Source organism: Eleutherodactylus coqui, chromosome 1 (assembly GCF_035609145.1).
Source record: "Eleutherodactylus coqui strain aEleCoq1 chromosome 1, aEleCoq1.hap1, whole genome shotgun sequence".
NCBI classification, from domain to species: Eukaryota; Metazoa; Chordata; class Amphibia; order Anura; family Eleutherodactylidae; genus Eleutherodactylus; species Eleutherodactylus coqui.
This window is the reverse complement of record NC_089837.1, coordinates 106,041,317-106,067,806: the sequence shown is the minus strand read 5'-3', so window position 1 is coordinate 106,067,806 and position 26,490 is coordinate 106,041,317. Positions and strand designations below refer to the sequence as shown.

Here is a 26,490-nt window from a genome sequence, read left to right as displayed (position 1 = left end):
TCGCTGTCTGAATGGGCCTTAACACTTTAATGATAAATCAACACCGCATCACATGAGCAGCTGCAGCCTGTACCATCTCTGCCAACTGGGAGGTCACTGTATTTATTATCTCCTACATTCACCGACATTAGTATACCATAAGGAGGCTGAGCTGTCATTTTCATTATAGCTGTTTGACAGGCGCCTCTGATCATCACCAGTAACTGTGATATCAGTTTCCGTGTCCCTCTCTAAGTAGCTTGTGTGGTACAGTCCATCACATAGGGATTATGCAGACTGGAAAACCTTACTTTAACCCTTTCCAATCCAATTTGTGTCCTGGTTTTCCTAGGGGGCTTACTCTTTTTCTGCTGTTATACAATGGCGCTATCTGCTGGCTAAAGCCAGTACTGCATGAGGTGACACGTTGGATAGGCTCCGGCAGCAGAGAGGCTGGCAATATACAGTAAAAGAACCCCGACGGACGTCTTCCAACATCGGAGCTGTACAGCCTTAAATCATAATGTCTTCAGAGGTCAGACAGTGGATTGGAAAGGGTTAATAGAACATAAAGCCAAGTAAAGCTCAGCCAATCGGAGTAAGGGCACACAACCACCTGAATAGGACGACTCCAGTAGTTTCGGATAGCAAGGAATGACTGATTATATATCGCCGGAGTGGCCCTCTTATAAGCAGTACTGTGTGTGTGGCACAGTTGTCCCTATATTGAGAACAAGCAGCAGTCTACAGCATGTCTGGACATGCTGGGACTTGTAGCTCCTCAACAGCTGGAGAGCTTGCAGAGTCTACAGCTCCACAGCCCCTCCTTGTGACAGATAGCAGGACTCGGTGGACGTGCAGTGAGACAAGTCCTCGGAGAATACAGAGTGCGCTGGAGGCTGAGCTCATCCCCTGCCCCGGTCATCAGGGAACCTCCTGCTATGTGTGTTACCGGCTCCACTAGATAAATAACCCGAGATCAGGCATTCTGCGCACGTGGCGGTCACTTACACCAACGTCACCGCTTGTTAATGAGCACATGGAAAGTCACCCGGAGAGGTTAGATGAGGAGCCGTGCCAAAGTCACTCGTAGCGCTGCAACCCTCCTGCCAGGACAGTTCTAGAAACACAATAAAGGGAAACAACCCTGATCGTGTGTGTGTGAGCATAAGCTGCACCAAACCATTAGGGCCAAGACACAAGACACGAGCGTAAGGAATAGATTTTTATTACACCTCAAGATTATTACAAATGTTAAAAAAACATGATATGCAGTGTCCATATAAACAGGTACGCAAACTAGTAATATATTCTGCAGCGCTGTACAGGGACTGCAGTTACTGGGGACCTATTCTGCAGTACTGTACAGGGACTGAGGTTAGTGGGGACCTATTCTGCAGTACTGTACAGGGACTGAGGTTAGTGGGGACCTATTCTGCAGTACTGTACAGGGACTGCGGTTACTGGGGACCTATTCTGCAGTACTGTACAGGGACTGAGGTTAGTGAGGACCTATTCTGCAGTACTGTACAGGGACTGAGGTTAGTGGGGACCTATTCTGCAGTACTGTACAGGGACTGAGGTTAGTGAGGACCTATTCTGCAGTACTGTACAGGGACTGAGGTTACTGGGGACCTATTCTGCAGTACTGTACAGGGACTGAGGTTAGTGGGGACCTATTCTGCAGTACTGTACAGGGACTGAGGTTAGTGAGGACCTATTCTGCAGTACTGTACAGGGACTGAGGTTAGTGAGGACCTATTCTGCAGTACGGTACAGGGACTGAGGTTAGTGAGGACCTATTCTGCAGTACGGTACAGGGACTGAGGTTAGTGAGGACCTATTCTGCAGTACTGTACAGGGACTGAGGTTACTAGGGACCTATTCTGCAGTACTGTACAGGGACTGAGGTTAGTGAGGACCTATTCTGCAGTACTGTACAGGGACTGAGGTTAGTGGGGACCTATTCTGCAGTACTGTACAGGGACTGAGGTTAGTGAGGACCTATTCTGCAGTACTGTACAGGGACTGAGGTTAGTGGGCACCTATTCTGCAGTACTGTACAGGGACTGAGGTTACTAGGGACCTATTCTGCAGTACTGTATAGGGACTGAGGTTACTGGGGACCTATTCTGCAGTACTGTACAGGGACTGAGGTTAGTGGGGACCTATTCTGCAGTACTGTACAGGGACTGAGGTTAATGAGGACCTATTCTGCAGCACTGTACAGGGACTGAGGTTAGTGAGGACCTATTCTGCAGTACTGTACAGGGACTGAGGTTAGTGAGGACCTATTCTGCAGTACTGTACAGGGACTGAGGTTAGTGGGCACCTATTCTGCAGTACTGTACAGGGACTGAGGTTACTAGGGACCTATTCTGCAGTACTGTATAGGGACTGAGGTTACTGGGGACCTATTCTGCAGTACTGTACAGGGACTGAGGTTAGTGAGGACCTATTCTGCAGTACTGTACAGGGACTGAGGTTAGTGAGGACCTATTCTGCAGTACTGTATAGGGACTGAGGTTAGTGAGGACCTATTCTGCAGTACTGTACAGGGACAGAGGTTACTGGGGACCTATTCTACTGTACAATACAGGGACCGAGGTTAGTGAGGACCTATTCTGCAGTACTGTACAGGGACTGAGGTTAGTGAGGACCTATTCTGCAGTACTGTACAGGGACTGAGGTTAGTGAGGACCTATTCTGCAGTACTGTATAGGGACTGAGGTTAGTGAGGACCTATTCTGCAGTACTGTACAGGGACAGAGGTTACTGGGGACCTATTCTGCTGTACAATACAGGGACCGAGGTTAGTGGAGACCTATTCCGTAGTACTGTATAGGGACTGAGGTTACTGGGGACCTATTCTGCAGTACTGTACAGGGACCCCACACTACCTCTACAATACAGAATGTAATGGAGCATTCCACCACATGCAGGTACAGTATGGCCCTATAGAGGTGACTGGTGCAGTATTATGGCTGCATACATTTGGTGGGGTTATATGGCGATATGATCTGGGCACAGACATTAGATTACAAGCGGTAACTGGCCAGACCCTCTCACTTTTAGTTTCACTGTTACCAGAGTCTCCCCTAATATAATGGCTATGGTTCTCTGAATTGTACAGCACTACGGAATATGTTGGCTCTACATGAATAGACCTCCAGCATATCTTCCATCACAGATGCCACAGGGGCTCTTACCCAGGTTTGCATTGTGATAAACTGATCCTTCCTGATATTTTACTACATGACTCTGTGGGGGGGGGCCATACTAGCTTCCAGGATTTTCCTCGTACTACACGGAATGGCCACTGTTATTAGAGACCCTTCTATTTCACGATTGGAGCTTTCCTGTATGGATATTAGACCCGTGACCCCAGCGAACAGCAGAAAATCAAGTGAGCAAATTTTCCGTGGATCACTTTCATTGGGAATCTTCAGTGAAATGTGAAAATCGAGCCGTTTGAGGGACTTCGAATGAGACCTGGTGGGCAAAAGAGCACAAAAATCAGATCCATGCGCAGTGGAAAAACATGACCTGGTCGGATGAATCCAGATTTGTGTTGCACCGTGCTCATGGAAGGTCGGAATTTGCTGGGAGCACCATGAATTTATGACCCCCCCCCCCCCCCTTACTGTTAACTGTCAGAACCCCTATGTAATTTGTGGCAGCTGTAAGAAGCTTCCTGTCCCATTGGGCCAATATCCTGGCAGGAAGGCTTTCAAGACCTAGTGAAATCTACACCATGATGAATTGTTGGGTTTCTAAAAACCAAAGGAGGTCCAATGCGCTACTAGATGGCTGTCGTTAATAAATTGGCCATTCAGTGTATGTTCCTCCTCTGCTGCTGATAACTCCTGCGTACTTGGCCAATCATTAAAAATTGGCAGCAAAACCTATTTTGCGAAAAAATGTATTATAAGCTCTAGAAAGCTTTTTGTCCGTCATTTCTTTAGTTTTTTGCTAAATATCATCTTAACGGGCTCCCTGTGTCTTAAAGTAACCAATGAACCCCTCACTCAGCACCACACTGTGTCCCGCGCTGCTGCTTTAGTTCTTCCCTTTGACACAATGCTTACAGGCTGCAGCAGCCTTGTATGAGATATCACAGGCTGCTGCAGCCAATGACAGAGCTCAATGATCAAGCGCTGATCTCTGGTTGCAGCAGCTTGTGACGTCCCATACACACGCTGCTGCAGCCTGTAAATATTGTGTCAAAGAGGAAACCGGGAGTTGCTGCACTAGGCACAGTGGGAAGCCTGGAGAGAGGGGTATTAGTATTTCTTTTTAGACAAGGGAACCTGTTGAGATGATATCTGAGTAAAGTCGTACAAGCCCTTTAAAATCCAAAATGTGAAAGCAAGAAACATGGACCTACTTTCATATGTTGCCACATGTTTTTAGTTTTTTTGTCTTTTTTTTTTTTTTAAGGGTTCTATGTTTTTGACATTATGCACTTTTGCATCAAAAGTGCATGCAGATGGTTGCCAGTTATTCTTGCCTTTTATATAGAAGGGCTACAACGAGATCATATTTTGCAGAAGACCCTCTAAGTGTCCAGTAGGCAGTCTGTAGATGCAGGTATCTTGACTACACCACTTCGTTAATACTTCTCGTACTTTGTGATCTATTATCAGGTGATCTTGGGAAAGTACAACTGGATGTCCTACGAAGAGGCCTATTTGACAGCATCTAACTTCGGAGGTGGACTTTCTGCTCTCGGCCAAAAGCCCAGGTCTACGATCGCCATATTTTGCGAGACCCGAGCGGAGTGGATAATCTCAGCGCAGGCATGCTTCATGTACAATTTCCCACGTGAGTAATACTCGGCACTCTTGGGGGAATTGACTGCTTGTCTGGGAATGTAATCCTTGTCCTGTAACATGAACACACTGCACTACTTTACTTGTAGCACTCCCCTTCTAGAATATATTGTCCTCTGCCTGTTATACATCTGGTTTATATTATACTCCTAAAGAGATGTTAGTTCTGGTAACGCTGCACATTGTTCCCAGCGAGCAGCGATGGCGCACTTGTTTTTCTATTCGGTTGGAATTTACAGTCCAATATGCAGTCCTAATCTCTCCTACAAGTGAAAAGTCCTTTCATACTTTATGGAAGAAGCAGGTGTCTGATTGTCATTCTTCAATTGTAGATACAATGCATTAAAAATATGTGACTCTTAAGTCCCTTTTACAAGCAATTATCACTCAAAATTCGTTCAAACGATGGCTTCGGAGCAATAATCGTTGTGCGTAAACGCTTTCATCTTTCACTCTTTGGCTGAACGATGATTTTTAGCTGAGCATAAAATCCATCGTTCAGCCAGAGAGAGATAGCAGGGAATGTTGTGTTCTCCACAGGAGCAGCTGATTACATTGTATTCAGCTGACAGCCCATGGCAGCCCATGCTAAGACAATGCAGCTGAGTGCAAAGTCCAGACCACATGCTGGGATTTGCAAACAGCTGCTGGAGGCTCATTTACATGCAAATGAAGCTGATAAAGTGCTAATGAGTTTTAGTGCCTATTAGTAGTACTTTATGCAAAATGATCACTAAAACTGTCAACTTTTCAATTATTTGAAAGATTGTCTTTGCATGTGAATTAACCTGTCGGTGGTGGGGCTTGCTTGGATTCTAACACCACAATTACCAGAAAACTGGAAGTCGGGTAGACCTCCTTATGGTCGTTCTTTTTCCATTGGCCACTGTTCATATTGTCTTAGGATGGATCCGGCTTTTCTCTGCTCAATAGTTTGAGACCCCTCTCTCTTCTTGCTACTTTTCAAAAGTGGCTTGTAAAGGGGGCACGGATAGCCAGTATGTGGTTTGGTCTCTGACTCCTTTATATTAAAGATGTGGGCTAAGTCTCACAGCCCAATATCGGGCTCACCTGTGTGAAGTTAGCCTCAGGCATTTATGGCTACATTGCCTTTCATTAGCACACAAACAGCTCTGGCTACAACAGGAGATAATGTCGCTTTGTGACAACTTTATATCCAAAGTCTCCATCCAGCCTCGCCGGCATCCAATACATAGTTGTTTTATGTAATGCTCCTTTATAAGAGCACTAAATAACCTCTGAAGTGCAAGCTCCGCAGACCGTGTTGTACTAGTCCTGTCCAAAGTGTATCCTCTAAGAAAACCTGGAATATGTATGTTGTACTGCAAGTCACACATATCGCCCAAAACTCTCCAGAGCAAACTTTAGCTATAAGCATTAGTTTGCTGTAACTTCACCGTATACCTAGTGCTGAGGCAGACAACATCCGGCAGCCTCTATAGCCATATGCCCCTTGAGAATGCCTGGGGTTCTGTCTCTCCATCAGCGGGGTAGTCTCCTCGGTCCGTGACCTCCTGCATGGTAGCTTTCCATGCCCTAATTGCCTTGAAGAACACAACGGAGCCGAGGCATCAACAGCTACTAAAACTAATTGCATACGAACGCAAGTGTTCCCGCTGCCTACGTCAGCCGTTGAGCTGTTGGCATATGCCGGTTGGTATAATACATGATGCCAGGTTCTATTCTGCACCTTCTATAGACTTGTGCAGCAGCCGGCAGCTGTCAGGTGCTTCCTGTCATTAGCCACATGGTACATAACACAACACTGCAGGTTCTCGCTGTTGATGTTAAGACGACACTGCGATAAGAAGTAACGTTTTTTCCACGCCGCATTGCCTCGCTATGTGACTGTCATTTACGGTAAGTTTTGGCCTGCTTCGTGTAGTTTCCGAACTTTTACGATTTTCCATAAATCAGCTTCATAGACTTTTTTCTGATGGCGGTTTCATAGCCAGTAATCTCTGCTGTTGGGTAAGAGGTTTTCCGCTGTTTATCACTAATATCATTCTTTTTCCCCCCCGTATCCATGCAATCCTGTACTTTCCCTTAATGTTGATGTCATATACACTAAACAGATCTTTGGCCGATGATGGAAAGCTGTCACATGATTTTCCGTCCCTCTTCTCCTTATCATATAGTCATTCTGCAGTTTCCGATCTTCTGCTTTCAAACTCTTTAATAATTTATATAGATCTCAAGTAACTTAAAGGAACCTGGAATATCCCCCCCACCCCCCGCCTGTAACATGATGGCTCTTCAGAAAATGTAAATAACCGTAGTCCCCTTGTCACCCCCGCTGAAGCTTTCCCACCATGTTGGACGGCGTTACAAGGGCCTTGCAGCAGGATGTGAGGGGGAGCGCACAGTGTTCAGGGCAGAAGGTCTTCAAGTCTTCACTGGCTTCTTGAGACGTGCGCTCTCTCACTCCTGGCTTCTTCTCTCCGCATGTGCAGAAGACCTGGAGCTGGGGTTTTATAACCTGGCAGGGTCTGCTGCAGGTCTGTGCAATGATGGAATTTAAGTGCAAATGATAATAAAGTACAAATGATAATAAAAGTAAAGGATCACTCACACGAGCGTATTTAAATTGCATGTTAGTCTGCGTATAATACGCGGTCCATCGCGGCAATTCAGATACATTGATTTTCGTGGTCCTATTCACACTAGCAGTTTTTCATTGTGTATAATATATAGAAAAACGCAGCATGTTCTCTTTGAGCGTGTATTACATGCAATATAGTCCTGTTCTCTGTGAGTACGTACAAACCTCAAAAACATTAAAAAAATCGAAAACGCCTAACATTATTTAGAAATATTAACCTTAAAAAAAACCTTGATATTTCCAATGGGTCACTCCCTGATGACCTGTACCCTTAAGGTCGGTTTCACCTGGGCGATAGCGATATCGCTGCAAGAAAATCGCAGTGATATATCGCAGCTGTGTTCAATGTGATGGCCGTGATTGGTTCATCGAGCGCTGCAGTGATTGGCTGAGCTGCGGCGCTCAAGAACCAATCAGACACAGCGTCTTCTGGATTTTTGAACCCTCTGACCAGAAAGCGCTGGCTAAAGACTACAAACAAGTGCAGCGGAACTGCCGGAGGAGAAGTACGGCAGAGTGGACAGCGCCTGTTAGGTAGTGTATTGTTTTGCGTTTATTTTTTAATGCAGCTAGTTTTAGGGACAGACAGTAGGACGACCACTGACTGTCCTGGCAGACAACACCCATGGATCCCACGGTCGGCGGTGACCAATGCCTTCAGGCTGAGAGGGCTCCAAACATAATGGTATATTAACACAATGCTGCTGATGTTGAGACAAGAGGAGGGGTCGTAGTACCTCTACAGGACCCAAAGCCGTGGTCATGTACTCACAGATGGGGGTTGGGGCTCGGAGTGTATGATGCAAAGTTAGCGAATACTTTCTGGTATTTGTTGTTACTGTACTTGTTTGCTTATGCTTTGTGTGAGACGTTTAGATTATGGGAAAGCGAGGCTGTTGACTGTGCTCTTATTGTTTATAGCTGCTGTATTGCCCCGTCCTTGGCCAAACAATAGCGCAGCAACGTGCAGATTCGCACACGTCCCATTTATCAACTGCAGTACCTGAACAAGCAGCGGGACGAGGAGACCCTGTTCTCGTGTGCAATCCTGACATCGATGCGCAGATAACAGCACTTTGCACTGAGTCTCCATGAACTCCAGCAGGGCGGTCCTCATTAGTGCATGAAACCGCCGGCACTTGGAGGGAGAAGTGAGGGTCTACAGAGCGCAGCTCCGGCCTCTTCCAGCTGCTTCCTCTTCTCTCCTAATGACGTCAGTCTGGGGTTTTGGCAAGTTTGCAGGATTCTCATATGATTTAACCTCACCGGGCCGGGACACTTCTCTAGTCCGTCAGATGTAGGTCTCATGGTGGTTGTTAGGTTGGAATCATTAAAAAAAAAAGTTTCAAGACTAATTTCTAGGCGTCAAGTAATCAAGGCTGTTGCAGAACTTGTGTCTTACTGCAGACCGGCTCACATCCTGCTATAGCTCATATATACCTCTGATGGAAGGCGCCAACATATACACCGCTGGCATACTGGTACCTATGGCAATTATTCACTTGAATTGTGAAGAAATAAATTGCATGGTGTATATATTCTGGCCATCTGTATATATGTAGTTTTGTGCCATTGAAAAAAGTGGTATACCAATGCATACTATGCAGTCAGGGCTGAGAGGACACTCTTTTTTTGGGTGAATGGGACCCTATAGATGCTTTTCAAGGATATATCAAGGCTTTTTCCACCATATGGAGGACTAGAACATAGTTTGCACAGAACCTAAATAGTGTAGTTGGTTGAACCTCGCTCCTGGAAGCGGTGGTGATGTATGTTGGTATTCTAGAGCCTCATCCTTACAAGAACCAGTAGTACCGGTTAGTAAAATCTATGTATTAGTAAAATCAGTAGTACCGGTAGTAAACCAGTAGTACCGGTAGTAAAATCTATATATTTTTTTTTTTTAACGTAGAAACGCATGTAAACTTTTGGCTATACGTTTAATTATATATGCTGAAAAAACTGCTTAAAATTGCATGTGTCTTTTCATTTGCTGCAGCAAAAAACCGTGAGATTTCCGCGGGATAAGTGTAGCTTCAAAACCCGCAGCTTTGCCACATGCTTTTCCATTGCGGACGGCTCTCCCATAGAGAGAAACGAGGCCGTAACGGAAAAAAAAAAAGAATGGACTTGCTGTGTCCCAGGAATCCGCACCGCAGCACCGTCTAATGCCAGCTTTGCCATGACGGATCGTTCACCCCGTGTGGACGAGATTTTTGACAAATCTCGTCCACATGGCTGGCTAAACCACCGGGGATTAGCTGCCGCGGCACATCCGCCCTGTGTGAACCCAGCCTCAATGTACATTAAAGACCTGATATAAACTGCTCCCTCCCTTCTCCAATCTAGAACTGCACTCTTCTCCCACAGGCTTCTGTGAAACTCCTGGACACACTTTTAAAGTTTTGTTTCTTTAATTGAGGATTTTCTGTAAGGAGCTGCAGATTTCCTGGCATTATGAGTGCATCTTGCTGTTTAGAGTGAGTGATTTTTTTGGAAATTCTTGGTATGTATGCACCCATGAAAATTGATCCTTAACGTCAACAGAAGCCAAAATAGTTTTCTGCCCGGTCTGGTCTCCAGTGCCGGTAACAGTCCGGAGTGTAAGGGGTGCAGGACATGCACGGAGCACGTGTGTTTCACTGTAGATGCCGGCTTCCCCTGCCATTCATTGTTTATGTGACTGGGGGTCATTGGAGTGAGTAAAGACAGCTTGTGGGAACCATCCCACCACTTGCTGCTTCATCCCACTAGCTCAGAAGGACGAGGCAGGACAAGCTCCATACATGTGTGCTCGCCTGTGGCTCTCCTCTCATTAGACTAATGGTAGTCGAGTGTGTGTCGTGGGAGGGATTTTACGTATTCAGACGGCACTTATGGCTTTAAAATAGTGGCTTATACAAAAGTACATTGTTTCCAGGTAAATTCCTTTCCTGGTGCAAGCACCGAGTCGTGACAGACTTCTAGGGTGACAACACATGGTGACATTTTCTTGGCAGACTGTTTTAGTGGGGTGGTTTGCCATTGCCTTCCCCAGTCATCTTTACCCCCCAGCAAGCTGGGTGCTCATTTTACCGACCTCGGAAGGCAGAGTCGACCTTGAGCCGTCTACCTGAACCATATGGAGATTGAACCTACAACCTTCAGGTGATGAGTGAGAGCTTACTGCTGCCCTAACACTCTGTGCCACACGAGGCCATAGTGCTCTTGGCTACATCCTCCAGCTCGTATTTGCAGGTTATTCTAGAAGCCGGGCAGCTCCAGGATTTATATTTCTCCCCCCTAGATTTATGATGTCATTGATTCCTCGGGAACCGACGAGGCAATTACAGGCTGGCCTGACTACAACTTGGTCCATGACCTGTGGCGGAGTTGCAAGAGATCTGTGTATAAAACCTAATACAATTTCTATGGAAAAATTTTTTTTTAGCTTTTAGTAATTCTGTTGCCAAACATTATAGTAAGATGATTAGCAAATAAATGGAAACATCGAGACTAAATGTTTAAAGTACAGCTCCAATTTTTTTTTTTCGTTCTTTTAATAAATGATGGCATATCTCCCAACATTGAATGCTTGTATTAATCAGTACGCGTGAAACACTGAAGGGAAAAAGAAGAGGGCATGGGGTCATCCATAATCCATTTTCCCATGGCTAATCACTTCTTGCTTTGCGTTAGCTGCCAATTTACAAGGTTCCATCATTCCTCCTTAAAGGGGTTTTCCTATTAACCTAAATGCTCTGCATAAATCTCCCAGTTTTAAAATTTACACAAAGTTCCAGTTTACACCTTTGTCAAATACTGCACAATTTTTGTGCTGTACAGTTACTTTCCCGGGTGTTCAAACCAGGAACTAGCATGTTTTGAAAATTTTCGTCCTTCTGCAGTCCTGCTTCGCAGGTTGAATATGCGCGGTTGAATCCTCTGTCCGCTGTTTGGGCAGCGCGCTTACACAGCTTGGTGCATGCTCACAACTTTGCTTGTTCGAGCACTGAGCATTTCTAGTTACTGCGCATGCTCTGCTGCGTCCATACACTTCTATGGACTCCGTTAAAATCAATGGCACCCGTAGAAGATCATCTGTGATCGCCAGGATAGCCGTAATGGCAAATGATTGTACTGTTGATCCAGTACTAAAATTAAGCTGATGAAACTGGAGCGGTGCATCCCCTTACTGCGCATGTTCAGCCGTGTTCATTCATTTCTATGGGCACTATTACTTTCAATGGAACCCATAGTAGACAGTAATAGAGGCTGAGCATGCGCAGCAAAGCTCCATCTTTCACTGCAATGTGTGCCTACTGCGCATGCTCAGCTGTATCCATTCATTTCAGTGGGCTCTATTAATTTTCAATGAAGATCCTAAAAGACAGAATTGAGGCCGAGCATACGCAGTAAGAGCACAGCTCGGCAGAAGAGTAGTCGCTTCATCTGGACAGCCTATATAAAATCATTGTATATCTCTTAGAATATCCTCTTATTTTACTCCCCTCTCACTGTAAATAAACTCCGTGTTCAGTTTTAGCAATGCCAAGATTAAGATGAAGCCTCTCCGGTTCTGGGCAACTGCTCCTCTATATACACCCAAGTAGTAGTTTATAAGGGGAGAGCAATTGTGGTTCCTCATCATTCCCAAATATGAGGCTAATCAACGCTGTTCTCTATGGAGATTTAAGGGAACAGTCTGGGGCAAACTTTTGTCCCAAAACCGAATGAGGGGTGTTATCATGTTCTTCTTTTCTGCCACCTCTTCAATCTGCCAGTTCCTGGCCCCATTTTCAGCTGTCCAAGACGGCTATGGCAATCGTCTAACTACCTAATGCACACTGCTCTCTGATTTGGCCAGTGCTGATCACATGAGCAGGTCTGGCCAGTCAGAGAGCGGATATAGTGCACTAGTCTAACCCTACCAATACGCCATGTGGGATTAGGTAGTCTGGAGATTGTTGGCCAAAAACAGGACCCGGAAATGGTGGATTGGAGGGACGGCAGAGAAGAACAACTGAAGGCAGCATACCTCCCTCCCTCTACGGTCCTGAAACTGGAGGGTCACTTTAATCTTTATAAGAAGTTCTGCGTTAAGCCCCTTTTTATATTAGTGCATGGATGACCACAAAGATGCATGTGTCCATCCCCTCGCCATACAGGCAGATGTCCTGGCCATGGCTTGTGCATTTTTCCCATTGACTACCTGTAGGAGGCCGGTCTGCTGTGTCTACTCCGGGACGAGGACTGTGTGTACTTGTGCTGCTTAGTTCTCTCCCACAGCAATCTGTAGCTCCCAGGCAGGAGTGCAGCTGGCGTCCCCTTGTGTCTTCCTCTCTGTGGGGGAGAAAGAACAGACTCGGAACAGCTCTGCATTCAATTGGTGAAAGGGCGCATAGACGGCCTTCAGCTTTTCCTCCATGCTTCAAAATACAAGCAGCTGGTCCGCATTAGCTTAAATATGTTCCAGCACAGTGCTAAGACCATGGCCTGACGCCCCCATTCCCAAGGTTTTACAAGGGAAGGTTAAAATAGAACACGTTCAATGGACTTGATGGGTTTGAAAACTTGTTAAGCACGAGAATTGTGAACCGTTCTAGTCAACCGTGTAACTTTTTTTGCATTTTACCGTTTGATTTTACCCTTCGCAGATGAAAGTAAGCTTGACCTATGCCAACTCAATAAATCAACACTTTCTTAAGACCTACAAAGTTTTGCCCAAACCACTGCATCCGGTTAATAGTAGCACCAACTGAAAGGAGTAAGAGTTTACCTCCTGGATGAGCAGAATCACACAAGCAATGTAAACCTACAGGTTTCTGTATTAGAAGGGTTGTCCGGGACTTTTACTGTCGATGACCTAGTCTCGTGATAGGTCATCAATGAGGAGGTCTTCTGCTTGGGATCCACACTAATCAGCTGATCATCATGCCCGCTGTTAGTGTGGGCAGTGCTGGAAGCAGATAGCGCTGCCTGTATTGTAGCAGCCTGGTTTGCTACTGCAGGTACACCTCCCATTGAATTCAGTGCCGTACCAAATAGGGCTTGCAGTATCAAACCAGCCACTGCAATACAGATGGCACTGTCTGCTTCCAGCATTATCTGTACTTACAAATGGCCTGCCGATCGACTATTGATGACCTGTCCTAATGATAGATCATCAATGGTAAAAGTCCCAGACAACCCCTTTAATTTGTCACTTCCCAGCAGTAGACCAGAGTTCCTTGAGCATATCAGAGAAAATAACCCTGGGGTGTTCTATATAAAACCTAGCCATGTTCATACCGGACATATCAGCTAGACCTAATAATGACTCCAAAGGCAAGTGATTGACTCCAAAGTCGACTCCAAGTGGGGGTTGTCTTTTGCAGACCCGTTGAGTCTGAGCCTGGGACCATCAGAGAATACTGTGGTGGTGGGTCAGTCTGGTCTTGGCCACCTACGTGTAACATAAAGGTTGTACCATGAGTTTTGATGGGTCTGAAACAGAGTATTCTATTAATTTCACGTGCCAGCAATGCGTATGAGATTTGTTGCTATTTAGACAAAATGTCAATGTTTTGTGTTTATTTTCAGTTGTCACGTTATATGCAACGCTTGGTGGTCCGGCAATCGCTCATGGGCTTAATGAAACTGAAGTCACCCACATCATTACCAGCAAGGAACTCCTGCAGAACAAATTGAAGGTAATCACTTTGTTAAATGTGGTTGTTGTGCCACTTACGATGCCAGTTGGGTTGTGTTCACCTCTGTTGCCGGTCGGCACTCACCACAGCCGGACATTTCTCACCCTGTGATAAGTGAAGCCCAATGTCTTGTGGCCAACAAAGTAAACCTTTTGGTTTTTAGTGATCTCCTGACATGTTGTAACACCATCAGAGGCTCACAAGAATGTAGGGACCTACGGAACGTTTATAATTCAGCTTCCGGAAAGAATCTGAACAATTATGGCTCAGTGTAAAGCCTGAACCGACTGAACGACATATCATTCCGTATAAACAGGTAGTCGTTCACTTAGGAACGACTGCCTGATTACGGTGAATGGAGGCGGGTGAGTCGGAACAATCCCTGGCCCATTCACTCAGCGATGTTCGTTCCTGTGTAAAAGCGCAGGAATGATCATCACTGGGGCGAGCTGTCGGGCATCTATGCCTAACGGATCGTTCCGTATGCATTGTCCTTTTTCTATTGCTCTTTTAGATAGGCTGGGCTCAGGCGGGCGGATTTTAATTGCGGAATCTGCCATCGCCGTCCGTGTAGAAGATCTGTGGTAAAACGGCAGCATGCATTTTCCTTTTTTTTTTTTTTTTTTTCCGTTCACACTCGTGGATACGAATTGCATATTTTGCACTAAATAAAAATCGCAGTCTGCTCCCATTGAAGTCAGTGGATGTGAGTGTACCGGCACCTGTATGGAATTAACATGGAAACGCTCGCAATTTCAGAGGAAAACAGATAGAAAAGCCGCAATGCCGTCTGGAGGGGAGGAGAGATCTTTATTCCGCACGGATGATACACTGTGCATACACGTACATCGGCACGGATAAACGCTCTCATCCACGATCATTCACAATGGCTTTCTGTGAATGACTGCAGGTCATCCATATGCAGAATCCGACCCGTTCTTGTGAGTCTGACCTAATAAGTCCTTTGTACAAGTAAGAGGCTTGATTGGCGGCACCCAAATAAAATGCTCAGTAGCTGCGGATTTCTTGTTGGATATTGCTGGTGTAATAATTTTTTGTTCTGAAAATGGTCTTTAATTCCCCATATTTAGTAAGCGCTGAGTACTGTGCTGGAAGTAAACAGAAGTGCTCTCTGTATGCCGAGCGCCCAGACCTGGAGGTGCTGCTTTGTGTATCCTTGGCCTTTTCAGCTGAACGCTTGCCAGTTCTGGCAGCCCATATATACAAATCCTATCTTCACTGATGCGTCTGCCTGCCAGGATGCTCTCAGCCTCCGGCTTTGTATATTGGATGTATATGTTGGCAGCTGCCCAGTGTAAACAGCAGAACCGGTGTAAGAACAGCTAGATAAGGGCTCACACGGGCGTATGTGGCCCCGTATTACGCAGGATGTAACATCCATATTTGCTGAGTATGTTAAATCCTCATAGCCTATATTATGTTATCACACACGTATTATGCAGGTATGAGTGACCCAATAGAAATGAATGGGCTTTTAGCACCGCATATTTCACACGTAATATGTGGGCTACGTCCACCCTTGTGAGCGAGCCCTGTGTTTTATGTCAGAAGGCTTGAAGTCGTCTTTCCACTTGAGTAAAATTGCCTCCTGACATGTCTGCTTTAATACATACATACTTTCCCTACTAAATAAGATTTCTGCAGCGTCCTTCAATTGAACTCTGTATTGCGCTGTCCCTCTGTCATTCTTCCTGGAAATGTATGCATAAATTGACACCTGGGTGTTATCATTCCCCTTGTTGATAGGGCGTCTTCCTACGCAGTCTAGTACTGTCCAATCAGTGCTCTGCGGGAACACAGCCTTTTTTAAAAAAGCAATGGTAAACCCAGTTGTCATTTTAGGCTTCTGCTACACTCTGACCAGATGCCCAGATCGGTGGGGGTCCGACCACTGTGGATAACTTTATAACTTTCACAACCCCTTGTAAGGATCCTATATTTAGTTTCATTTCTGATTTCATCTTTATATGTTATCTTGTGGCGACGGTCTTTTTGATCTGCTCATTGTCCACCGGAGAGCCACGGAGCGCAGCGCTTGTAGAGGTAACCATATAGGAGTCTGACTACTGTGCAGCAAACTTCATGGGATTGCTAATGTATTGTCCGTGATCACTAATGCAATTATGTGTGGTTTTTTGTAGAGCATCCTTCCTCAGGTCCCCTTGTTACGGCATATTATCCTGGTGGATGGCAACAGCAGCCAACAGACGGCGTACCCCAACAACATCACCGTGCACAGTATGCCTGCAGTCCAGGATTTGGGAGCCAAGCAGGGTAAGTAGGCAATATCAAGGTGCCCATTTTAACCTGTATCAGCATATATAAGATGTGAAGCTGACCCTGTTCCATTTAATCGCATGGCACTATAGTCACATAGATGCAAAATAAAGCAGCAGATCAACAGCGTGGAAGAACAGTAAAGTTAATTAGAGCTAGGCTCCAAACTTTTATCCCCCCCCCCCCCCCCCCATCCAAATGCCTCTAAGTATGTCCCTCTTCGGTCTCCGTCGCCCACAGTCGTCTGTCTGTTGTCTGTCAATAAGTTGTAAACATTGGGACATCCCAGCGCCAGACTTCTTTTCACACACAGCAGGAAATCAAGAGTCCACCAATTTGTATGATTAACTGGGTACGTCCCACCCATCCCCCACTATATAATGGCTTCTCTTTCCATGTGAACAGATGCTGCCGTCTCAGGACTCAAACATCTGGTACACATCACATATACACGACTGGGTATTTTATGGTCTCTCGTTCCCAGCACCAACTGGTGGCGGACACGCTTCCAGGACAGGCTGACTGGGTGCGCTGCAGGTTTTGGATGCTGCGCTGTGATCTTACTCATCGCTCCCGTCCTCTACAGCCAATGACCCTTGTAATGATGGACAAGTAGGCCAGAATTCAGGCTGTACATGAGTAATGCGCACGAACATGATTCTCCTTTTATGATGCTGGAATCTTGTCTTGTTCTGGGACTTTATTTTTTTAGCGCAATTTTCTGTCCGTATAGATGTGTGTGAATTATTCCTCTTATTTTCGGTCTGTAATGTAGACGCTGTAATAATCAGCAGTGCCTATTACTACATGAGTCTTATTCCTGGAATGACCCACATGAAGTCATACATGCAGGAGGAGATCACAAAATAGTGGCTCAACGGGATAGATGAAAAACCCCCAAAACTCTGTTTTGACTCCTTGGATGTTATTTTGTTAATTAGGGAAACTATTTCACCAGTGACCACCTTTTTCTCTTGGTCTCTGTTTTCCATACATAGCTAATATTATTCTTGTTGGGGGGCCCAACCAATCAACTTCTGTGTTCCTGTTATTATCTGATGGCCGTAAGGACCTTTTGAAGCTAACTACACTGGAATCTGAGTTTACACCGACATTAATAGATCCTTTCACCCAACAAACAAGTATTTGCTCTTTTGTTGGCTGCCGTTGTGCATATTGACTCGAATGGTTGCATGTAAAAGGGCCTTAACTGTTTTGGCGTTGGCTTATCTCTCGGGTACCAAAGAATTGGGTATTGAATTTCACCTCCTGAACGTTCTCTCCCCAGGTATCATCTGGGAAAATTGAACCGCCCCTTCCTTCCCAAACACATTAGAAAGTCATTAGAGACCCCTGTTGAAATCGATGGGTTCAGATGTCTAAACCCTATGTGTATGGTGGCCCTTTAGACTAAATAGCTGTTTGCCAAACGCTCATTTAGCCAACCCCTTCTTCTCCCAATTCTGACCTGTTCACTGTCGCATTCACTTTGGGTTTTCAGTTGGGTCAAGGGAACTCCTTGGGCCAACTATGAAGAACTCCTCCTATACTTTTCATAAGTCACCCAGACATGATATAGAAAGTTGTGAGTCTCTTCATATATGATTACATTAGAAATAGTTGTGCCGCACGTCGCATTATTATTTTTACGACAGTGCGCTCTGAGCAGGGGGGATGGTATCTGTATGATCTTTCACAATTGTATCTGTTGCTTCAGACCTAGACCCTAAGGATATTTTCAGTAGAGTTTAGTATATAAACACTCCAGACCGGAGCGATGTTATGATGTTTTCATAAGTGACAATGTACAGTATTGTTCCACAGCGACCAAGCCACAACCGTCGCCTCTACCGCATGACATTGCAGTCATCATGTACACGAGCGGATCCACCGGACTACCCAAAGGAGTGATGATCTCCCACAGTAACATAATAGCTGGCATAACTGGGATGGCGCAGAGGATACCAAATCTAGGGTGCGTTTTGAGGCTGGTAACACTTGTATATTGCATGTTAAATGGACCTGGACTACTTTCACATTGCATTTTAAGACCTTCTCAATGTTTGCATCGAAACAGCCATTGGCACATGCATCAACCTTACTCCATAGGACCCCGTTCACTAGGCAGAGGCCGTTTTGTAATGCAACAGACTGCTACTCTCATCACACACAATTTTGTAAAAATACTTATAAACCCTAACGGGTACCACCCTATGGAGCCCTCACAAGGCATCTGTGATGCATACATCCAGATGTTCTCGATTAGCTTTTCATGACTTCTCCTTTAACCCCTTTAGTGGCACGCCCGGAAAATCTCCCTGGGGCTTGCTGCACTGACCATGCAGTTAAACCCTGGAAGATTTCCGTGGACAGCTCTAGTGCTGAAATGCTGGCCAGGACACACAGTTATGGTACCACTGTACACATTTGCCACTTCAAATTACCTTAGGAGAATCTTCGGGGCTTGCTGCACTGACGTGGTAATAATAAACCTGTGTACCGTTCTAGCCTATGGTTGACTAATGCCATCATTAGGCATCCATCACAGTCTCTGTTACATGTATATGTCAGGAGCTTTTCCAATAGCATATATTTAATGGAGGTCAGTACTGCGGTGTGAGAAGAGCCTTAGTGTTCCTGATGAGACTTGTGGCAGTGTACTGGCCACTAACATTCACGGGTGTTTTTTCACCGCGTATTACGCGTGTGTTACATGGTGATTGGAGACAGTGAAAGTCAATGGACTTTCATTATTCCATGCACACCAGCGTGTGGACACTGCATGTCGATACGCGTACAGCCCCCATTGAAGTCTATGGATACGTGTGCATAAGCAGAGCTTATGTAACCCATTGCGTAAGCCTTGCGTGTGAAACGCTTCTTGCCTAGCAAAATGCTGTTTAAGTAACTGTATATGCTTATATCCCAGCCTGTGGTTTTTTTTTCACGTGGGTATAGAAAAGCGGTTACATATGCAGTCATACCCGCGCAAGAAAAAATGCGCACACACTCAGAAGCAGGGATATACGCAAGGAATACGCAGGCTTTGATACGCAGCGTTTTACGCATACGCCCGTGGACACGAGCCCTTAAGATTGTATTTAGGACGAGTTCACATCTGCATTCAGCTTTCCAGTTTCCTCTTTTGTCACGAGAGCAGGAAAACAGAAAGCCAGGTCCGTCTTATGGTGGAAGGTACCTGTGCCAGACGGACCCCATTGACGATAACCAGCTTCAGTCTTGCCCTCCCACATTTTCCCTGATAAAATAGCAGCTATTTTGTCCAGCATTTTGTGTCCGATCTATGTGGGAGGCTTTTAATTAGTAAAGTTTTTAGAAATTTTTGTACTTGTATATTGAATCCAATACCCTATTTTGCAGAGAGACTGATACATATATTGGCTACTTGCCTTTGGCTCATGTGTTGGAGCTAAGTGCGGAGTTGGTTTGTTTGTCACGTGGTTGCCGTGTTGGCTATTCTTCACCACAGACTCTCTCAGATCAGGTGAGTAGTGTGGGACTGATTTGGGGTTCATTAATCATTATGTAAAGAGCTGCTAAACTTAAACTGGGACACCCCCTTCTCTGTAGCAATTTGTCCCAGCAGTCAACCGATTGGGGATTTCAGCATCCGAACTCTTAAGCCAGGAGCATCAAACTCATTTTCACCGAGGGCCACGTCAGCCTTATGGGTGCCTTCAAGGGGGCGATTTGAAATTGTAAGACAGTATAGTATTAGTGATCCCCATAGGGGCCGCAGTAGTAATAGTGATCCCCATAGGGGCCGCAGTAGTAATAGTGACCCCAGTAGTAACAGTGACCTCCATAGTGACCCCAGTCATAATAGTGGCCCCAGTAGTAAGTTACTCCAGTAATAAGAGTGACCCCCCCCATAGTGTCCCCAGTAATAATGACTCCTATAGTGGATCCAGTAGCGATAATGTCCCCCATAGTGACCCCAGTAATAATAATGTCCCCCAAAGTAGCTCCAGTAGTAAGCGACTCCAGTAATCAGAGTGGCTCCAATAACAAGAGTGACCCCCATAGTGGCCCCAGTAGTGATAGGGTCCCCCACTGGGGTCTCAGTAGTGATAGTGACCTTCATAGTTGCCCCACTGGTAATAGTGGCCCCAGTAGTAACAGTGACCCTCCTAGTGGCCCCAGTAATAAGTTACCGCCACAGTAGTACCAGTAGTAATTGTGGCCCAAGTAGTAATAGTGACCCCCACATCAGCCTCAGTAGTAATAGGTCCCTGGTAGACCAGCATTCCTACAGACATTCCACTCCCCCAGCCTGTAGCTCTGGTCTGGCAACAGCCGATCCTGAGCCTGTAACCGCTGGCCTCTCCCCTCTGCATCCGTGCAGCATATAGGATGGCACATACAGACACGGCAGGGAAGAGGTCAGTGATCACAGACTCTGCACCGCCACCAGACCGGAGCTGCAGGCTGTGTGAGTGGACTGCCTATTTGATTGTTGCACGGCCGGCGGGCCACATAAAATGAGGTGGTGGGCCTTGTGTTTGACACGTGTGTTTTAAGTAATGGTCTATGCCAAGGGGCAAAGAGATAAACTTGCAATACAGAACAAAAGACAGTCTCTCAAAGCTGACTGAGTTGTATGAAATGTAATGCAATGGGAATAATGGTCACTAAAACATCAATATTTAATAAAAATCATGAAAAAAACCTAAAGCAACTGCTGAGAAAAGATATTGAATAGTAAATAGATTTGCCATGGGGCCCACGATTGAAACAATAAATATACCACACCAGTCGTAAGGGACACCTCAAGAGTAAATGACTCAAAACAATCAAAGTCCATAATTTAAACTGTGAGCATATGGTGTGATTCAGGAAATCGTGTGTAACAAGTCCCCAAAGACAAAAGCTTCACTTGTTCGGCAAGTAGCATTCAAAGCTAAGCTTATTGCAATTCCCATCGCACCTGATTACATAAAATCTAGTCAGCTTTGAGAACTGGACTTTCAACCACTATTGAATTTTGCCATCTCTGTGGATGCCATAGCAATGGCCAAGTGCGATCAGCTGCTGCCTATTTACCTAACATGTCCAAATTTTTTTAAATTTTTTTTTATTGCAGTTACTCTTTAATGTTTTAGAACCCTTTGAAAGGAACCTGTTACTGTATTCGTGCTGCCCAAGCCACAGACCGTATGAAGTCAGGACAGGCACCCACATTATAGGGATGTATGCTTTATTCTGAAAAATTGTGGCATTTCAGAAAAAATATAGTTACTTCCTGGGTGTGCCGAGTTTATATGGAACAGGATCTCTAGCCGATCTCACTCCATGCAAGGTGGGTGCCGGCTGTCTGTGATAGACACCCGCCTGCAACAGCTGCGATCAGCACTGGCACTGATTGCAGCTGTTAACCCTCTAAATGCCTTGATCGTTTGGGGGTCTCGGCAAACCCCATCCACCCCCCACTAAAAAATTTTTTTTTAAAGTTTTACCGTACATTAAATAGTACCAATGAAAAATACAATTCAACCCACAAAAAACAATTCCTCCATCAGCTATGTCAGTAGAATAATAAAGGGTTAAAAAGTTGTCCGAAATTGGAGAAGAGACACAGAGGCAGGGCCTCTCGACTAATCGCAACCCAGATTGGCTACAATGCCAGGTCTCTCCCTCGGATGTATTAGTTATTAGGGACTATAACAAATAATATTGTATCACTCAAGAAAGGCAACCAGGCCTCACTTGAACTCTTTTAACAAGTTCGCCATCACCTCATCCTCAGGCAGAGAGTTCCACAGTCTCACTGCTCTTACAGTAAAGAACCCCCTTCTATGTTGTTGTATACTTTTTAACTTTCACAGAAGAACAATAATCTGGGAATCTGCTGTTGCACATAATATGGATTGCTGTATATTTGCTAGTAATGGAGGAGGGATGTCGTGACATAAGCAGTCTGCATGGCGTTCATAATCGTAAACCTTGTACTACATTGTGTATATTTTCTTCATCCTCGCCTCCAGTTAGCCTTGTATGTACATCTGATTTTGTAATACTGTAACTTGTAAAGAGAAAAAATAAACTTTTTATATCCTGCAGTCCACCAAAATCAAGAAAGGAAGCAAGGGTGATGCATCTGAACTTCAGCCAACTCTAATGGCCGCTGTCCCTGTAAGTGATTTGAAAAAAAATTGTCCCCTTTTGTACTCCTTACCGTAATAAAGCGTCTGCCCTGACGTTCGGCTGACTGACTCAGAGCTGCAGGACGTGCTGTGAAGACGTCCAGGTACAAATATTTACTTAGATTTTCCGCGAGTTTCTGAGATGAGTGATGGAACTGGAGCGAGAGCATCGGATTCACATGACCCTTTCCACGTCACATAGTGGGAGAGTTTATTAGAACATGCAGGTTGTATCGTCACCTGGAAAACAGAACGAAGCGTTATTCGCTGTTACCACGAAGCTTCCCCAACCAGAATTCTGGCAGTTCTAAGTGACACAGCGGTATTCAGTCCTCTCATCCTAGAACATCTGCTCAGTTTCTGAACTATGTATTTTTTTATTGCTTCTCTGTGAGAATATTTGTGGTTTTTAAAATCTTTTTTTTTTTTTTCCCCCTCTCAGCAGATCTCAAGTGTTCAGAAACTTGAGATCTGCCTGCCGAAAAAAAATCCACTCTGTATAGACGATATGGCACAGATTCAGATACAATGCGAATTTGGTGGGGAATCCGCATGGATTCTGTGGCAAATCCATGGCATAATTCCACTTACCCTTTCATATAAATCTGATGCCTAATCTCCAGCTAAATTCCCGTGACGTCTGATTGTGGCCCAAGGCTGGTTCGTACTCGCGTTATTCATTGACTGACGAAAATGATGGAAGCGGTGGACCTGGCACTTCACAGACAAAGAGGGTGCCCAATGGGCACTGTTGGCAAAACTAAATAGTTCAGCATTGTGTCATTTCATCCAGGCTTTCGTACTGGAGCCTCCAACACGGATGTGAAGAGAGCCTTAGACAGACCTTAGTGAAGAAAAAGAGGCGGCGGGGGATTGTAAGATGGTCACAGTTCTAAGATAGCTGCTGTATGTTCTTATTTACAAGAAAACCTAAAAGTAACAAATATTATAGGGGTTGGACAATTATCCCTCATTACTAGTTACTACTTTTGTTTGTTTTTATATGTGTTTTTCATGTTTTGCTCTTTACTTGAACTGGTAATTTAAGGCAGGGTTCACACAGGGTGGATTCCCGTCGGAAATCTCGCAGTTTGGCCGCAGCAAAAACCGTGAGATTTCCGACGGGAGAACCACCGCGGTTTAAGCCGCCGCAGCTTTGAAGCAGCCCGGCCGCATGCTTTTCCGTTGCGGCCGGCTCTCCCATAGAGGAGAGCGCGGCCGTGACGTAAATAAAAAACAAAACAAAAGTAAACAGACATGCTCAATCTTTGGAAACCGTGGCCGGATTTACCGCTGCGGATTAGCCGTCCCGTGTGGACGAGGTTTCTGAGAAACCTCGTCCACATGGCTGGCTAATCCCGAGATTAGCGGCCGCAGGCGGATCTGCTGCGGCAGAACCGCGGCAAATCCGCCCTGTGTGAATGCAGCCTTACAATTCTAAATGGTTTCGATGTACCTGAATAATACATTGTCTTTCTAGGAAATTATGGACCGCATTTATAAGAACGTCATGAGTAAAGTAGCCTCTATGAGTCCTGTTCAGAAAGGTCTCTTCTCCCTGGCCTACAACTACAAGATGAAGCAGATCTCGAGAGGTTACAGCACACCGGTGTGTGACAGGTAATACTCGGCTGGTGTTGCCATTCCTTTTACACTGCTCCCCATTCCTCATGTTCTCGTGGAATCCATGTGGAAATGGCAAAGAATGTGAAAAGATTTATACTTAAGCTGCTGATATCTGACTCATGCCTTGAGGAAACCACATGTCTCACTTGGCTGTCTCTGGTTATTCTCATAATAGGCTGTTAAATAGCATTGGGATCTGCTAAATCCTATGTTGTGTCATTGCTCTGCATAAGTACATGTTAGACAATTCCAGTACTGCGTGATGTATATACCTTTTTAAAGGGAACCTGTCCCCAGGTCCGTGCTGCTCGAACGTACATGGTGTTCTGGAAGGCTTCAAAATAAACACGCTTTAAAGTTTGACTTGGAACGGAGCTCTCGAGTCAGAGGCGGCCGCATCAGCTTGTCCCTGCCCACAGCATAGTGACTGACAGCTCTCTCCCTATACAAAGGCAGGGAGAGGGCTGTCAATCTAAATGATCAGGGCAGGGAGAAGTCGGTGCAGCCTGCCTTTTTGACTCGAGAGCTCCATTTCAGTGTTTCAGAATAACCCTTGCATGCGTACACATTCCATACCTGGATCATGCTGTTCATAGTTCGGGCAGCATGAAGCTGGTGACGGGTTCCCTTAAACCTGCCTCTTATGAAACAAATATAGTAATCAGGAATTCTGAGCCAACTACAAGTAGTCTTTTAGTACTTTGTGTAGTTTAGTACTTGTACAGGGCAGTTGGTACATTTATAGTGTTTTCACCTAAAATAAAGAAGCCATTGAGTTCTCCTCTTCTGTTAACAGTCTGCAAATTCCTTCTCTTTACAGGATTGTGTTTCGGAAAGTTAGAAAGTTACTAGGGGGAAAGTTGAGAGTCCTGCTTTCCGGCGGAGCGCCTCTATCAGCTGCCACCCAACGCTTTATGAATATCTGCTTCTGCTGTCCTGTTGGCCAAGGCTACGGCCTTACGGAAACATGTGGTGCTGGCACGATCACAGAAAGTGAGTGCGGACCAGTCCTATAGTACTGGTTTATGTCTACAGCCTGAAAGGATTCTACTTCTAGCTAGAAGGCATTCCCTGTAATATGTTGTTGCATAGGAGAGTAACTCGGTTGAATTAGTAAAGTAGCTGATACAGTCCGCGATAAACCTGTTGTAGATTAGTATGTGAATCAGTGATGAGACAAAAGTAGCATCCAGCTGATGGGTAGATTTATTATAAATCCAAATGCCCTATTTTTAAAATTAATCAGGGGCTTATTTCCTTTAGAAAACCAATTTACATTACACTACCGTACTAGCTAATTCAGAATTAATAACGAGGATCTTGGAAGACACCGCGCATCAGTGCGTTACACAACAGCCCATTAGTTTGCTATGTTTTTTTCCCTGTATTGACGCTGCAGGCTACGTGAATCTTTGCTCCCAGGTTCCCCACACTTTGCAAGAGATCACCATCAGCCCCAGCCGTGTGCCATCCTATCATCAGATTAACAGAAGGAAAGCATATTTAGCAATTTGAAAGGGTTTTACAGCTCTGCGAAGCACACGGGATAGGTCATTAATAGCGGATCACAGGAGTCCGCCACACAAGAGCCCAGCCCAGCTGTCCCTCTGTATGGAGCGGGAGGCAGATAGTGTACTACATTGTGCAATAGCCCAGTGTGGTATTGCAGGCACAGCTCCTACTCACTTCAATGGCAGATGTGCCTGCAATACCACACCAGTCCATTGCACAACGTTCGGAGCTATCTGCTTCCTGCTCTATACAGGGTGATAGCTACCTGGTAAACAGCTATTTGGTTGGGTTCCTGGGTGTCAGACCTCTGTTGATTAGCTATTAATGACTTATTCTGTGGATAGGTCATCAATTTTGCAGAGCTGGAAACCCCCTACAATTGTGGTTTGATGTTCTAATTTGTTGGGGCTCATTTTGGATGTATGGTACAAAAAAGGTATTCGTTCTATGAGCAACTTAAGCATTGCTTGTTTTTCAGTGTGCGACTACAGTACGGGCAGAGTTGGAGCACCTTTGGTCTGTTGTGAGATAAAACTTAAGAACTGGCAAGAAGGTAAGCCGCATAGAATTGTATTAGTAGAAATTTGTAGAAGAGAAAATGACCTCAATTAATGTAATTTTTTTTCCTGCTGGAAGAATGGAAATGGTTTTAATTAAAGTCTGAAAGGGGTGAATTGTTAGAATGCAAGAAGCTGTATGGTCGTATTGACGAATTGCCGCCACTTGGGTTGTTCTGAGCAGACTGCTAGGAGGTGTTGGGACCAGTGGATGTGTGAGGGAATGCA

General features: G+C 45.2%; 1 protein-coding gene across 2 annotated transcripts in view; it reads left to right on the top strand.

Moving 5' to 3' along the window:
• ACSL3 (acyl-CoA synthetase long chain family member 3) overlaps positions 1-26,490 on the top strand; it is a 74,256-nt gene that overhangs the window by 29,336 nt on the left and 18,430 nt on the right. For both annotated transcript variants that reach the window (XM_066598805.1, XM_066598811.1), the window contains exons 3-11: positions 4,626-4,803; positions 13,996-14,105; positions 16,268-16,400; positions 18,228-18,378; positions 19,785-19,908; positions 22,485-22,556; positions 24,048-24,187; positions 25,014-25,186; positions 26,184-26,258. In XM_066598805.1, coding sequence (XP_066454902.1) covers positions 4,626-4,803; positions 13,996-14,105; positions 16,268-16,400; positions 18,228-18,378; positions 19,785-19,908; positions 22,485-22,556; positions 24,048-24,187; positions 25,014-25,186; positions 26,184-26,258 — 1,156 coding nt within the window. The remainder of the gene's footprint in view (positions 1-4,625; positions 4,804-13,995; positions 14,106-16,267; positions 16,401-18,227; positions 18,379-19,784; positions 19,909-22,484; positions 22,557-24,047; positions 24,188-25,013; positions 25,187-26,183; positions 26,259-26,490) is intronic.